The sequence below is a fragment of the Pinus tabuliformis genome, chromosome 4_1, assembly GCF_031772625.1.
Source record: "Pinus tabuliformis cultivar Carrire ecotype Pingquan chromosome 4_1, CPIR1, whole genome shotgun sequence".
NCBI classification, from domain to species: domain Eukaryota; kingdom Viridiplantae; phylum Streptophyta; class Pinopsida; order Pinales; family Pinaceae; genus Pinus; species Pinus tabuliformis.
This window is the reverse complement of record NC_142303.1, coordinates 750,834,838-750,849,816: the sequence shown is the minus strand read 5'-3', so window position 1 is coordinate 750,849,816 and position 14,979 is coordinate 750,834,838. Positions and strand designations below refer to the sequence as shown.

Here is a 14,979-nt window from a genome sequence, read left to right as displayed (position 1 = left end):
AACTCTATTTATTTCTATTCATAAAATCTTATAACAAAGAAAGAATAAGCTACTTTCACTTATTTTCTGTTTCTTTTCTAAATCGAAGATTGAAAAAACAGATTTTTCCTAATTTCACTGATATTTTCAATTTTTATTTTCTCTATTCGAGCAAGGGAAATTAGAAATGTTCTCTAATCGGTGGAAATACTACCAATCTCACCCTCCTTAATAATACCAAGTCCACGTCAGTTCTATTATTTGGGAAAAGAAACCAATCACCGAACCGAATTTAACCCTCCTTAATAATACCAAGTCCACGTCAGTTCTATTATTTGGGAGAAGAAACCAATCACCGAACCGAATTTAACCGTATTAATCACCGAACCGAATCGAACTGCCGAATATTCGAATTTTTCAAGCCGATTCGGCCGAATTTGGTAACTATGGTCTCCAGTGAATTTACACCAACGACCTAAATATGATTAGTTTGTGTTCTCTGCTAAAATTCCATAAGGATAAAATCAACGCTGCACTAGAAACATAATTGTGGTCAACAAAATTCTTAGTCAAGATTGAATGATTTTTTGTTTTAAATTTATTTGGAGTTTGTAGGTTAGAGACATTGAGTCCGGTCAACTTAATATTAGTTGGTTGGAATTGATTATTCTAACCAATGATTTGTGAAGACGAGAAATTCCAATACAAAGATTAAATAAAATGAGAAGAAATGATGCAATAATAAAAATGGTTGTGATAACAATATAGATGATTGGACAAGATTGTGTGGTTATCGAATTTTCTTATTTAAAAAAAAATTGTTTGTAAAGGTGTAGAATTAATTAATGAACAAAGGAATATAATTAAACCAGTGGATTTTGACTTTTTTCATTGCCCGGAGAATATGTTACTAATTTGATTATGTGAGTATGTTTTATGTCTATGAGTCTTGTTGTGTTTTTGGCTTCAAGAGCATCAATTACAAGTTATTTTTATGAAATCTTTATGTGTTTGATAAGCCATTTGTATAATTGATTGTTGGATACACTCACAACCCGAACAACTTACCTATATAAGTGACAAACCTATTCTTCGTTGCATTTTGATAGATAGTAGTTAATCCATAGAGTGGTTTAATATCGAGATTATCCTTTGGGGGTAAAGAAGCGTCAATTAGTGGATGTAATTGTTGATGACGACCATATAATATTCTGGTAGTTTGGAATATGTGGTTCTATTTTGGTTTCAAAATGTAATATACTAATTATTTTTGTGTGTATTATGTGCACCATGTCTGCTTTTCCAATTTCTTTGTTCAAGTTTCAAGATTTTGAGTGCTCAAGTTTTTTTTATGGTGCTCGATCCATTTCCACCATTCAAGAAAATTATTCAAACACTTCTTTGTTCAAGTTTCAAGATTTTGAGTGTCCAGAGGTTTTTTTTGGATGGTGCTCAATTCATTTCCACCATTAAAAAAGAACTATTGAAACACTCCCACCACCATATTTTTGAAAAGAAAAAAACCAAATTCTAATGAGATATTACCATCTCCAACAAAATTAATAATAATTAAAAAAAAAAAAATCAAAACCATTCATATCATTTTAGATTATAAATTAATTTTACAATTCACACATATATTACGAAAAAAATTATCTGTACTAATTTATTTCTTAAACCCTCTTAAAATAAATTAATGTTAATTTATTTTTAAAATAAATATAATTAAATTTATAAAATATATGAAAACAATAATTCTAGTTGCCCTCTCTGCATCTTATGCGACCGCTGTAACTATTAAATTTGAAAAAGTGAGTGGAAAAATGACAGTTGTAATTAATTGTCTGCTGCCCATCACGGCAAATTACATTTTCCACTTATGTCATCTACACATGATTAACCGTGCAAAGTGCTAAAAAAGGCCATCGTAATTTGACCCACGCGGCATACAGGACTCGCTGATACAATAAAAATCGATAACGGAACGCTGGAAGATATCAAACTCAGAAGTGTGAGTGCAATTATAGGGCGAGTGTTGATCAAAGTGTGCTGCAACCATTCGATTGCCCTGAATACCTGCGCATGATACGCGGGATACACTTCTTTCTCCCATTGCATGTATTCTTCTGGAGTCTTGTAGTTTATCTCCTGCATTTTGAGGTAGAACATTCGCTTTCTCAGAAATATCATATTCGCGTCAACCTTGCTCCGGCGACCTGCATTCAATACAATTCAGCACTTAATGTAACAGTATCAAGGACCAATCATGCCATAACAGTCAATAACTATAATTTCTGCAATCTAACATTAAAAAAAAAAAAACAAATAACAACACTACCTGAACCAAACTGGTATTCGCCGGAGCTTGCAGCTTTTTTAACGAGATCCCTCGGGTTAACTCCTCTCTTTCCCTTTGCAGCAGAAACAGTGGGAACTCTCCCATTATGTTTCTGCGGCACTGGTCGTGAGAACGCGGGGAACATATGGCACATGTGCCCAGCATAACCTTTGGGGACTGATATCGCAACTCCCACATCCATTGCTAACCCACAATTCTCTAGAGTATTGTAAGACAGCAGTCCTTCGTTAACGACCAGCAGAAAGAAAAAAGATTAAATAATTTTGATTATTTTCCCCTCGCAATCTCTTGCAACAAAGAATTTCTGTCAGGAGCACGCTCTGGATGAAACGCTGCGGTTGAGAGATATCTGATTTATAGGGTAAATTGAGGGCAATCATTCAATGAAAAGAAAGATGAAGCAGCCGATCGTCTGCTTCCTTATCATGTTAATCCGCGGCTACGCGTTTTTGCCATGTCCTCATTCTCCACTATTTAAGGTTTTGAAGTTGACAACTACCGTTTTGAATTTCCAAAGGAATTAGCGCTACCTGATCATGTTAATCCGCGGTTACGCATTTTTGCCATGTCGTCATTCTCAACTATTTAAGGTTTTGAAGTTGACAACTACTATTTTGAATTTCTAACGGAAATAGAGCTACCTGTAACGTCCTTTATCATGCTTTTTATGTTATCATGAGATAATGATCATTATTGAAAAGTAGGTAACGAAAATGACCGCGTCTATCCATCCGTTACCCTGCAGCGGGTGGATATGTTCCAACAAATTTCGTGTTTTGACCAACGCATTATAAAATCCAAGTACCTTGAGTGGAGTGCAAGCTAGTAGAAAATATCATGATAAGTAGAGACATGTCAGTTTTGTGCGGAGTGGCGCAATTACTTGTTAGACAAGGTTTGAAAAGTAAGTGATTTTTTTGATAAATTTTATTTTGATGTGGTTTGGATGTTAGGTTGTTATGTTATAAATTATTGGTATATTTGATTTACTCGTAGTTGGTTTTTCTCGGTCATGTTTTATAGTAATTTTGGGATAATTGTGGCTATTAAATACAGTGACAATGGGTGTGTGCTTCTAACATTATTGGGATAACAAATTTTAGGAAGGTGGTATATATGTTTGATTGGGAAAAATGAGTAATTTTGTGTTTAGTTGTTTGTTTGTATTTTTTTTTTAGAATTAGAGTTAGTGTTGGAATATCTAGATTTAGATTAAAAAAAAATTGATATTTTGGATTTTTATATTTTTTTTAAGAATTCTTTTCATAAATGATGTTTTGATAATAAGTTAATCAAAAATTATTTTTTTAGTAACACAATTATGTTAACATTTTTCACATATTTATCATAAAAAAAAAACACAAAATGACCATAACATACAAATGATTTATTGAAATTATTCCTTTATAAAATAATGATAACATATATTCTATTTTAAAATCTATTTTTTATATCAAAATTTCTCAATAACAATCGAATTAACATTAAAATTAATTGTCAACAATTAAAAGCACCTGATTATAAGTCTTGTTCTCATAAATTATGCACACTTCCTCATAGAAAACACCATGCAATTGTTGAAATTATGATGTTCTATGTTGTTACAATCACTTAAATCCAAAATTTCTTTATGCTGCAAAAAAAGTTAAGTAATTGTAGATAGAACATAAACCATATGCACAATGGAAGATAACCAAGAAATCAATGAGACACAAAGAAGTTAGGTCAATGACCAAGGCAAAACCCACAAAGGGAAAACCCAACCAGATTCTTCTTTTATTACAAATCAATTGTTCATTAGAGATACAAAGTAGAAGTTCACCCAAATTGGAAGAATATCGCTGATAGGAGTAGCTGATGCAAACATTGAATCACTTTGGCTTTCCAAGATCTTCTCTCTCTCTCTCTCTCTCTCTCTCTCTCTCTCTCTCGGCTCTCCAACTCTCTCTTTCTCAAGTTCGAACTCTCCTTTCACAAGCACAAGTGTATTGAGGATGAGAGGCACAAATATATAGGAAGAACGAGGAGGTCAAATTCATGAGGGAGTAACGCCTATGCCTTGAGGAGGAGTTACATATGCCTAAATAGGAGTGTAACTTATGCTATAAGGGAGATGAGTGTAACTTATGCATTTAGGAGAGAAGTGTAACTTAAGCATTAAAGAGGTGTAAGAGGAATATTTTTATGGCGAATCATTAAAGTGTGCAAGAGAGTGTAGGAGGTCCATAAAATCATTAAAGAGAGAGGAATGAATCCATTAAGAGAGAGAGAGAGTAACATATGCATTAATTGAGGAGAGTTACATATGACATGATTGAGTCTCATGATTGAGAGACTTGAATGTATTTTCAATAATAATAATAATAATATTGATGATTAAGTCAAAATTGAACTATTAGGATTGATGGATAATCAAAAGGGATTTTCCATCAACAATACTAGATTACCAATTGATGCAAGGCGATTTACTATTTTTGAAAAGTAATACTTGAGCCTTTCTATTTTTTAAAAATTATATTTTTAGACTCTTCTATTTTAAAAATTCATCCCTAAGATGTCAATTTTCAACAACAATGGGGCCTACTTTGGCAATCTTGTTGTAATTTTAAACTTAAAACAAATCAGACGAACAATTGCTTGATTTTAAATTAAAAACCACTTTGAGGCAGAGTCGAAGAGATGTAAAGCACATCTACATCTTAGAATGATATGTTGTGGGTTGGCTTAGGTAAAGAATGGTACTGGATAATTTTAGACTAAAATATGTTATCAAGTAGAGTGGAGGGAGTAAATCTTCATGCCACATAATGATTTGTTGTAAATCAAATGTTGTCAATATCTTTGGAAAAAAATGACAATTATTATCTTCACTAAAAGACAAGATAATAACATATAGATTTCCTAATAATGTCATAAGAGAGAGCACATTATTGTATTATCATTATTACTTTTGCATATGAGGAGGTAGCTTATAGGGAGAATAAACAAACACTTTTTTTTCTTTTTTGGTAATTAGGTTAAACCTAGGTTGGGGTCACTTAGTGTATTGAATGGAAGAGCTAAATATTCACTAGTGAGATGATATCACTAGGAGCTTGGAACACCCCTTGGGATAGTTTAATACCCTTCATTTGTAGCAAGGATAAGGGAGAAAAAATTTCATTCTTTGATACCTATAAAGCCTACAAAAATTGTAATAGATAAGATGAAGAGATAGGTAAATTAAATTAATTTTTCTCTTATGGGTGAAAACATAAATTATTCATATGAAAAAAATGATGTTAGTAAAGACACGATCAGGAAAGGAGTGATGCAATGGATCAAAGTTTGCATCATTGAGGAAAATAAGACCAATGGTTGGTCAGACTTCTTAACAAGAAGAAAAGCATTGGTTGCAAATGGGTCTTCCATTTGCAAAGTATAATGAAAATGACTCCAATGTTAAAATAATTTGAGGTTCATAGCTAAGGGTATGCATATTGTGAAGGGGTTGATTTTAAAGAGACATCTACCTCATAAAAAAAATCATAACAAATAAGTTGGTGTTGGCACGCAAAGCAACTTGTTGTGATCATCTATCGAATGAATGTAAAGAGTGCATTCTTAAATGGGAAGTTTAGGGAGGAGGTATACATGAATCAACTAAGAGCCAAATAAGGAGAATATTACTCACACACTAATAAAATAATTTTATGGTTTGAAGTAACTACCAAGGGCAAGGTATCCAAAAATATATGAGAATCTAAGAGGTAATATTTTTTTAGAGAGAATCGACTTCAAATTTATACATCAAACAAAATGCTAAGGGCATCATTATTCTTGTAGTTTATATAGATGATCTCATAATATGGGGGTAGTGCAAATCAATTGTTCAAATGGAGCATGACTTGGAAGAAACATTTGGGATAATAGGTTTGGGACTTTTGCACTATTGTCTCAATTTGGAGACATGGAAAAAGGTAGAAAATATCTTTTATTTTCAAGCAAAGTATGTAAAGAATTTCTTAGGAAATTTAAGATGAGTGATTGCAAACCATCAACAAAACCATTAAAGACAAGATTGAAGCTATGTACACGAAGGATCTAAGGAAGGTAGGTACTACCTTACAAAAACAACTAGAAGATGTCTAATCTATCTAACTTATACTAATTCGTGTTTAGGGAACTGTTGATTTTGGTGTTGAGTTGGTCAAGAATGATCAATTCAATTTGATAAGTTGAACAAATATAAACTAGTCGTATCATCAGATGATGGAAATGCTACCACCAAATATGTATTAAGGTTGGGTTCAAGTTCAATTTCATGGAATACTGAGAAGTAAACAAAAATTCTAGCATCATGCACAAAAAAATATTATAAAGTTGTATCCAGTGCATATGAGGCATTGTGGGAAAGCATAATATTGGAGGATATAAGGGTTTAATAGAATGAAGAAAACCACTATATTGTGACCATTTGGGCACCCTGAAGTTGGTGAGAAACTATTTTTTGCATTCAAGGATGAATCATGTGGAGATTCATCACCACTTCATTCATAAGAACATCCAAAGTAGAGAGAAATCTTGCATTATATGTACCAATCCCTTGTCCAACACCAAATTTGTAAAATTTTAAGACAAGTTTTATGTAACACTTAACAACTTGGCCAATAAGGGGGCTTATTAAAGTATAATTACCATCATCAACATTTTGATAAAATTAAGTTGCAAGGATAAGTAGAATTAACATATATTTGACTAAGGTAAGTTGGCAAGGTGGACCTTAAGTAGATAGAATTGTCATGAATGTTGGTGGAATTTTGAAATTTGATAATGTTCTAAGTAATAAACACATTACATCGAGGTTCAAAAAACATGCATTTATGGAAAGTTTGTCTATTGGTTAAGGTTTCCAAGTTAACAAAGGTGAAAAAGTAATTATCCCATTAAGGGATTATGCTCATTATGTCCAAATGGTGTATATTTTAAACCTTTCTCTATAATAAACCATTATCTAGCTCTACATCTTATCTATTGTTATGGGATCTACGATTGCGGACAAAAGTATCTCCCCTAGGTCAGTGGCTAACCTAGAACAACAGAGAGACAACGAAACCAATGATTTTCCTTAAAGTAAATAGATAATGGAGTAAGGCCTACCCGGAATCCTTTGCACGCTTTACTCCTTCTTTAGCTTGGAAGCTCCAATTCCAGCTCCGATTACCAAAGTTAGAACTTGCACAGTCAGATAAGACAAGCCAAGAAATTATGAGATGTAGGCAATATCATCTAAGTACTTCATTAAATAGATCAACATGGTATTAAAATATACAAAACAACATCACATATAGGAAAATAGTGAATTCATTGCATTAATATAAATGGAAGGAGATTACAACCATAAGTAGCAGTTGATCTTGTAGAATAGCTCCTCCAAGTTGTTGACTTGTCCTTTTATTATCACAATATGAATCTCCAATCACCCTAAGTGCATGCAATGATGACCACTCACTACAATAATATAAGGGAAGAATTATTTTCCAAAAGCCAGCCTCTAACCTCATAGCTGGCTCGAAATATATAGAGAAGCAAGGTAAGTTAGGAGTTCTTATCCAATTACCATTCTAGGGTAAGGGATCAACCTTTGATGGAGGGATATGATCAAAGTATAAGTGGTGAAAACTGCAATGTAGGGATGGATAGGATCCAAATGATTTATCTAGGGTAAGTAGTTCTAACAACTTCTAGAAACTCCTAGAAGGTGAACCTTCCGGAATCTCGATCATTCTCTTGGATTTCTAGAACCAACGCAGGTGCAAAGGGAACCTGTTGGTGACCAACGTAGGCCACAGTGGAGCAACCTGCTAGTGAACGCACCCTTGTAGGTTTACAGGGAGTGTTGGTCCTCAAAATGGCTCAGATGAAGCAGTTCAGGGCCGAAACTCTCGGAAATGAAAGGTACATTCTTAGGGCTCTGTGAAAGATGGTGATAAGGGGGAATATGATTTTGATTTATCCCATTAGGAGGCTCACTAATCGGGTGTGACAAAATGGACTATAATAGAATGCCCCCTAAAGCACAATTTCAGAGATGATGACTCATGACTGAAGTGCTTTAACTTATGACAAGTAGGGATCAAGGACAACCGATGAGATTCATATGTTACAATACATTTACAACATGGAATATTTGTATGTTGAGGGAGGCATACCCATACCCATCTCATAAGATAACATAACATGTACAATGATTATTCTCAAAAATCCAACCCCCAACCTCATTGCAGGCTGGAAATATATAGAGAAGAAAGGTAAGTTAGGAGTTCTTACCCATCTAGGGTAAGAGATCCGCCTTTGCTGGAGGGATAGGATCAAAGGATAAGTGGTGAAAACTCCAATGTAGGGATGGATAGGATCCAAATGATTTATCCAAGGTAAGTAGTTCTAATAACTTCTGGAAACTCCTAGAAGGTGAAGCTTCTAGAATCTCGATCGTTCTCCCATATTTCTATAACCAAGCAGGTGCAAAAGGGAGAAACCTGTTGGCGACCAACGCAGGTCACAGTGGAGAAACCTACTAGTGAATGCACCCGAGTAGGCTTACAGGGAGCGCTGGTCCTCAAATTGGCTTAGATGAAGCAGTTCAGGGATGAAACTATGGGAAATGAAAGGTACATTCGTAGGGCTTTGTGCAAGATGGTGACAATGGGGAATAAGATGTTGATTGATCCCATTAGGAGGCTCACTAATTGTATGTGACAAAATGGTCTATAACAAAATTCCCTCTAAAGCGCAAAGTCAAAGATGATCACTAGTCATTGAAGTGATTTACCTTGTGACATGTAGGGATTAAGGAAAAATGGCGAGATTCATTTGTTACAATACATTTACAACACAAAATCTTTATATGCTGAGGGAGGCATACCTATACTCAGCTCATAAATTAACATAACATGTACAATGATCAAATGACACATCCACTGATGCAGCTAGTGGGCCCATGACTGGATGACTATCAATATGATCACGACCACCATACATTGTGATCTATTTATATTGCTGAAATCGAAGCCCGGATGGATGAAACTAGAACTAGGGTCTTCTATCTCGTTCACACGACCAAGAAAAGTATGAGTCTAACCATGTGAATCAATGAGCTAGAGTAGAACATGGTCGACACCATCTTATTACTGACCAATGATGTAAGCCATTAACAGACGCGAGAGAAGCCATCAATGATGTTAATTGCTCTCAAGGTATCATAGTACAAACTGTATGGTGTGAATAAATGAGTTGAAGTCAAACACCACAAATAATCTTTCGGTTGAAGGCCATTGATGTAAACTTGTCACTGAGAGTAAGGAAAATTTCCATTGATGTATGCAAGCACCAAGGTACGAAGGGTTGTTTCAAAGACAAATTCCTGGATGATGTGCCGATGTCGACAAGAAGCGACCCATCGCAGGAGGGCCTTAATGTATCCCCCATCAATGACACGAAACTCGTATGATGACTAAGACATAATGATGCTGATATGGAATTGGATCAGGAAAGGAAAACATGAAATGAAGGCTTAACAATATTATAGCAGTGGTCAACTGAATGACTTCTCTTGAACACACTAATGACACTGAATGGCATTGGTAGCATTGACCCAAAACCAAGATGGAGGCTCTGAAAATAGTATGATAATCGAAAGACAAGCAGATTACCCAACCCAATAAACACGGAGATGAAGTGGAAGAGTGTCATGTTCAAGAGCAAATCATTGCCATTAGAAAAATGGAATCCCTTATTTTCGCAATTTCCCCAACCATACTAGTCAATACCTCTTTACGTTTTAACAAGCTTGAGGAGGATAACATATGCTTGATCTATAAGTCCATCCTTCAGATCAGTATATCCTAGTATATTTAATGAACCCTGAGAAGGAGTGATTCGATCTTATCATGTTTGAAAAGTCCATCACTATCTAATGTTTTAACGAGTCCAGTGAAGGTAAAAATTGACATCTTTTTCATGTTTAGAGAGTTTGAAAAAGAGGTGAAAGAGGAAACTCCAGATGTCCCTTTTCATAGATAATCCCTTAGGTCTGAAAAGGTAGAAAACAATACCCAAGAGAACCTCTTAGCCATGTTCGACTAAGGTTTTCCTTTTTCGTAGCTAGTCGCCAATTTGTTATAGGGGATCTACGATTGTAGACAAAAGTATCTCCCCTAGGTCGTTGGTTAACCTAGAACAATAGATAGACAAGGAAGCCAATGATTTTCCTTAAATGAAATAGATAATGGAGTGAGGCCTAACTGGAATCCTTCGCACACTTCACTCCTTCTTTAGCTTGGAAGCTCTAATTCCAGCTTCGATTGGCAAAATTAGAACCTGGATAATCAGATAACACAAGCCAAGAAACTATGAGATGTATGCAGTATCATCTAAGTACTTCATTCAATAGATCAACATGGTATTTAAATATATGAAACAACATCAGATATAGGAAAACAATTAGTTCATTGCATTATTATAAATGGAAGGAGATTACAACCATAATTAGTAGTTGATCTTGTAGAAGAGCTCCTCCAAGTTGTTGACTTGTCCTTTCCTTGTCACAATATACACCTCCAATCACACTAAATGCATGGAATGATGATCACTCACTACAACAACAAAGGGTAGAATTATTCTCCAAAATCCAACCCCCAACCTCATAGCAGGATGGAAATATATAGAGAAGCAAGGTAAGTTAGGAGTTCTTATCCAATTACCATTCTACTGTAAGAGGTCCACCTTTGATGGGGGGATAGGATCAAAGGATAAGTGGTGAAACATCCAATGTAGGGATGGATAAGATCTGAATGATATATCCAAGGTAAGTAGTTCTAAAACTTCAACAAACTCCTAGAAGGTGAAGCTTCCAGAATTGCGTTCATTCTCTTAGATTTCTAGAACCAATGCAGGTGCAAAGGGGAGAAACCCGCTGGTGACCAACGCAGGCCACCATGGAGCAACCTACTAGTGAACACACCCTAGTAGGCTTATAGGGAGTGTTGGTACTCAAACTGGCACAAATGAAACAGTTCAGGGCTAAAACTCTAGGAAATGAAAGGTACATGTTTAGGGCTTTGTGCAAGATGGTGACAAGGGGGAATAGGATGCTGATTTATCCCATTAGGAGGGTCACTGATCGGATGTGACAAAATGGCCTATAACATCTACCTCGCAATCATAAGACATGATCATTCATACCTTCAAATCTAAAGTATTCATTCCAAAATGGTTGCTAGTTGAGGAATATATGTTAGCGATATTTCAACTTTTAAGCACTAGATTGACTTACTAATGTTAAGGAAGGAATAGTTCTCACTTTCCTCGTATATGTTACTTATCCTTGTATCAAAAAAATCCTAATTAATATTTGAAAAAATATGAAATCCTTGTTGTATTCTGAGTTTCTCCAATCAAACTTTGCTCGTTCCAGCTACCAAGCTAAGTTAACTAGGTCCTAAGTCTTACCGTTTACATAAGATCCAAACTCACTAGAAACAAGACTCACCAAAAAGTAGTTATAGATCATGCCCTAACTTGTGAATTATTCACTTCCCTAAACCTACAACTTATTGGTTAGATATCCCTCGAAGAGTTTGATTTATGGGTGGATAGAAAACTTGTAGGTACCAAATCTAAATGTAAATAAGTAAAAGAAAAACCCTCATTTTGAATGATTTCTTCTCCTTAGATTTTGCTAATATTTTCCAAATTTGGGTAGATATTTTACACCCTGGACCTACCTACTAGTTGGTTGAGATGAGTTTTCAACATATGTTATGAGATGGAAACTTTCGTACAATTTGATGTGATTCCACTAGCTATAAAAGAATTCACCATATGGAAAAAACCCATCCTGATGACAATGCGAGGTAGTATATGGAACATGTAAGGTTTTCAAGAGTTACATGAATATGACTAATAAATCATTTAAAAAAAAAAATCATTGAAAAAAACACAACATATCTTTAGAGTGCATGTTCACATCCATGCTTAATATCTGAAACAAGGAGCCGTCATTGATTAGAAGAAATTTTATTTTAAAAAGTTAACATTGAATTTACACATCATAATTTGTAAGCCAATCAAAATCCTTTAAGACTTAAAAGAGATACAAGTACTTAATATGACATGACAAATTTTAATTATTTAATTTTGGTATAGGTGATTTTTTTTAATAATATGATTTACCTACTTTAAGCATGAATGGTGTCCAAGTGACCTAAAAGCATATTAAATATTAAAAATACAATTAATATCTTAATTTATATAAATTAAAATATCGAGATTATTTTCAATGAAGGGTAAATAATGGGTTGGGTGTATTTTTAATGAAGAATAAATTATAGGTTGAATATTAATTAGAAAATAAAATAAAAAATTTCCAACCTGTGTAATATTAAAAAATCATATTTTTCTATGAACAAATATTTAGAAACAAAATACCAAAAAAATTCCGTTTCTAATTTGCCACATTTTACATTTAATTTTGATATTCTTTCTTTTATGTTTTAAAATTTTGTATTTTTTTATTTCTTTTTTCTTTTTTAAATGTGAATGAATATTTTTTTTAATATTTCCTTTTTTATTTTAAGAAAAATATGAACGAATAATTTTTTTTTTTTTAATTTCTCTCATAGCATATATATTTTTCACACTTACATATTATATTTTTCACACTTATATATTGATACGTGAAATAACTTAGATACATCCAATATTCCAAATCTCAGAAAGATTTACAGAATGTTCAGAGAAGCATCATCATGTCATGGAATATTGCTGATTGTGAGTAGTGTGAAAGCCCAAGTAGTCATGACGAATGCAACATTATAAGCCAAATTATGGGCAAACCAAACCCATAGGTAATGGAGCCCCAAAAGGCATGAAGCAGCTCTTGCAACGGCAACTAACAAAGCAAAAATAGTCACTTCATTCCCCATCGGAAAATACACTCGAGAAAATTCCATAGGAATAGTTGTTCTGGGACCTACAAATTTTCATCAAACGAACTATCAACAGCAACAGAACTGTATATAGCACAAAAAAAAAAAAGTATGCATATATGTCATATGACACGCATAATAAAGGAAAGAGTTAACCAGCCATATATTGGGTATTTAATGCCGAAATATATGCGCGCAAGTTAACGGGATAACACGGGAGCGGGCAATTTCGGCATTAAATAATATTTGCCCGCTCTCGTGTTATCGGGCTAACTTGCGCGCATATATTTCGGCATTAAATACCCAATATATGGCTGGTTAGCTCTTTCCCATAATAAAAGGAAGAAGAATATGTATTTTGGGATAGATATTAATAGTTAGTATTGGTAGATATGTTGGAAATTGTGTTTTTGATGTTTTGATTTTTTTTTTTAATTTTTATATAATTATATATAGAATTGTTAGATATTTTTAAATTTGTATTACTTATTAATTTTGTTATTGACTTTTTTAATTTATTTTATAATTTTATAATTTTAGTGTTTTATCTTTATATTTTTATATATTTCTTATTTTCCAATTTTATTTCGATTTATGAGGATGTCTTTGAACGTTTAAATTATCATGTAGTTATTAATTTTAATTTTATTTTACTTTGATTTTTTAACGTTTCAAAAAATTTTAATTTTATTTTTATTTTTTGACTTTCTAACAGATCAATTTTTTTTTCATTGTTTTTGCTGAAGCATCTCCACCAATATATACTGTTAATGTTAGATCAGGTTCTCCATCTTTCCCCTGATGATGAACCACAGTGGAGGGTTCAAAATGTTGGCTCCAAGAAAATATTCGATGTGATCTCTTCGAAAAAGTTCTCATCTAAACATACTTTACATGTTAAATAAATAGTTTTTTGATATAAATTTAATAACAATGGTACTACCACTTAAAATATTAATTTGATAATATAACTTTGATAATAATATAATTGTAGTTAATATGATCATCTATTTATGTATAGTTATACATCAACTGTTATGGTCAAATCATGTTCACAATGTGTAACTATGGTCAATAGGCTTAATCTTTATTAGTCATTGTCAACCATATTAATTTATAGTTAAACATTGACAACCATGAACAACCATATTAGTCTATAGTTAATCATCAACAATAATGGTTAACTATGTTCACCTTATTCACCCATATTAGTCTATAGTTAATCATCAACAATAATGGTTAACTATGTTCACCTTATTCACCCATATTCAAACAAACTCAACCATGGTAAAAAATTGACAATCCCAATATGATGAACAAAAATTCATGTCTCAACGTGACTAATAGAAAGTAATGTCATAATGTGAAGAAAATATATCAACATCAAAATGTGATAAAAAACCATCAATGTTCTAATGTGATGAACAATAATCAATGTCATAACATGATGTAAAAAGTTGACTTCTAATGTGATGAACAAATAATAATAGTGTCATGTGATAAAAAAGAAGAAGTTGACATTACAATGTGATAAACAAATATCAACATGGAAAGGTGATGAAGAAAAATCGAGATCGTAATGTGTTGAATACAAGTTGAAATCAGATGTAATGAACTAAAATCAAGATTGCAATTTGACAAACAAAATTTGATATCACAATGTAACATAAAAAA

At 33.3% G+C, this 14,979-nt stretch overlaps 1 protein-coding gene across 1 annotated transcript; it reads right to left on the bottom strand.

Annotated features, from left to right (window-relative positions):
* Window positions 1–1,784: 1,784 nt before the first annotated feature.
* LOC149178328 (uncharacterized) lies at window positions 1,785–2,670 on the bottom strand. Its single transcript, XM_089423608.1, has 2 exons — window positions 2,318–2,670; window positions 1,785–2,195 (listed from the first exon to the last, which is right to left on the bottom strand). Exons 1-2 carry the CDS (start codon window positions 2,517–2,519, stop codon window positions 1,876–1,878), a joined length of 522 nt encoding a protein of 173 aa, XP_089279734.1. The 5' UTR covers window positions 2,520–2,670; the 3' UTR covers window positions 1,785–1,875.
* Between the last annotated feature and the right edge of the window lie 12,309 nt (window positions 2,671–14,979).

Bases quoted from the DNA above. Each gene is read 5' to 3' on its own strand.
- LOC149178328 (XM_089423608.1), bottom strand. From the start codon at position 2,519: ATGGATGTGGGAGTTGCGATATCAGTCCCCAAAGGTTATGCTGGGCAC. The intron at 2,196-2,317 runs GTAGTGTTGTTA...TATTGAATGCAG, and splicing joins CGAATACCAGTTTGGTTCAG to GTCGCCGGAGCAAGGTTGAC.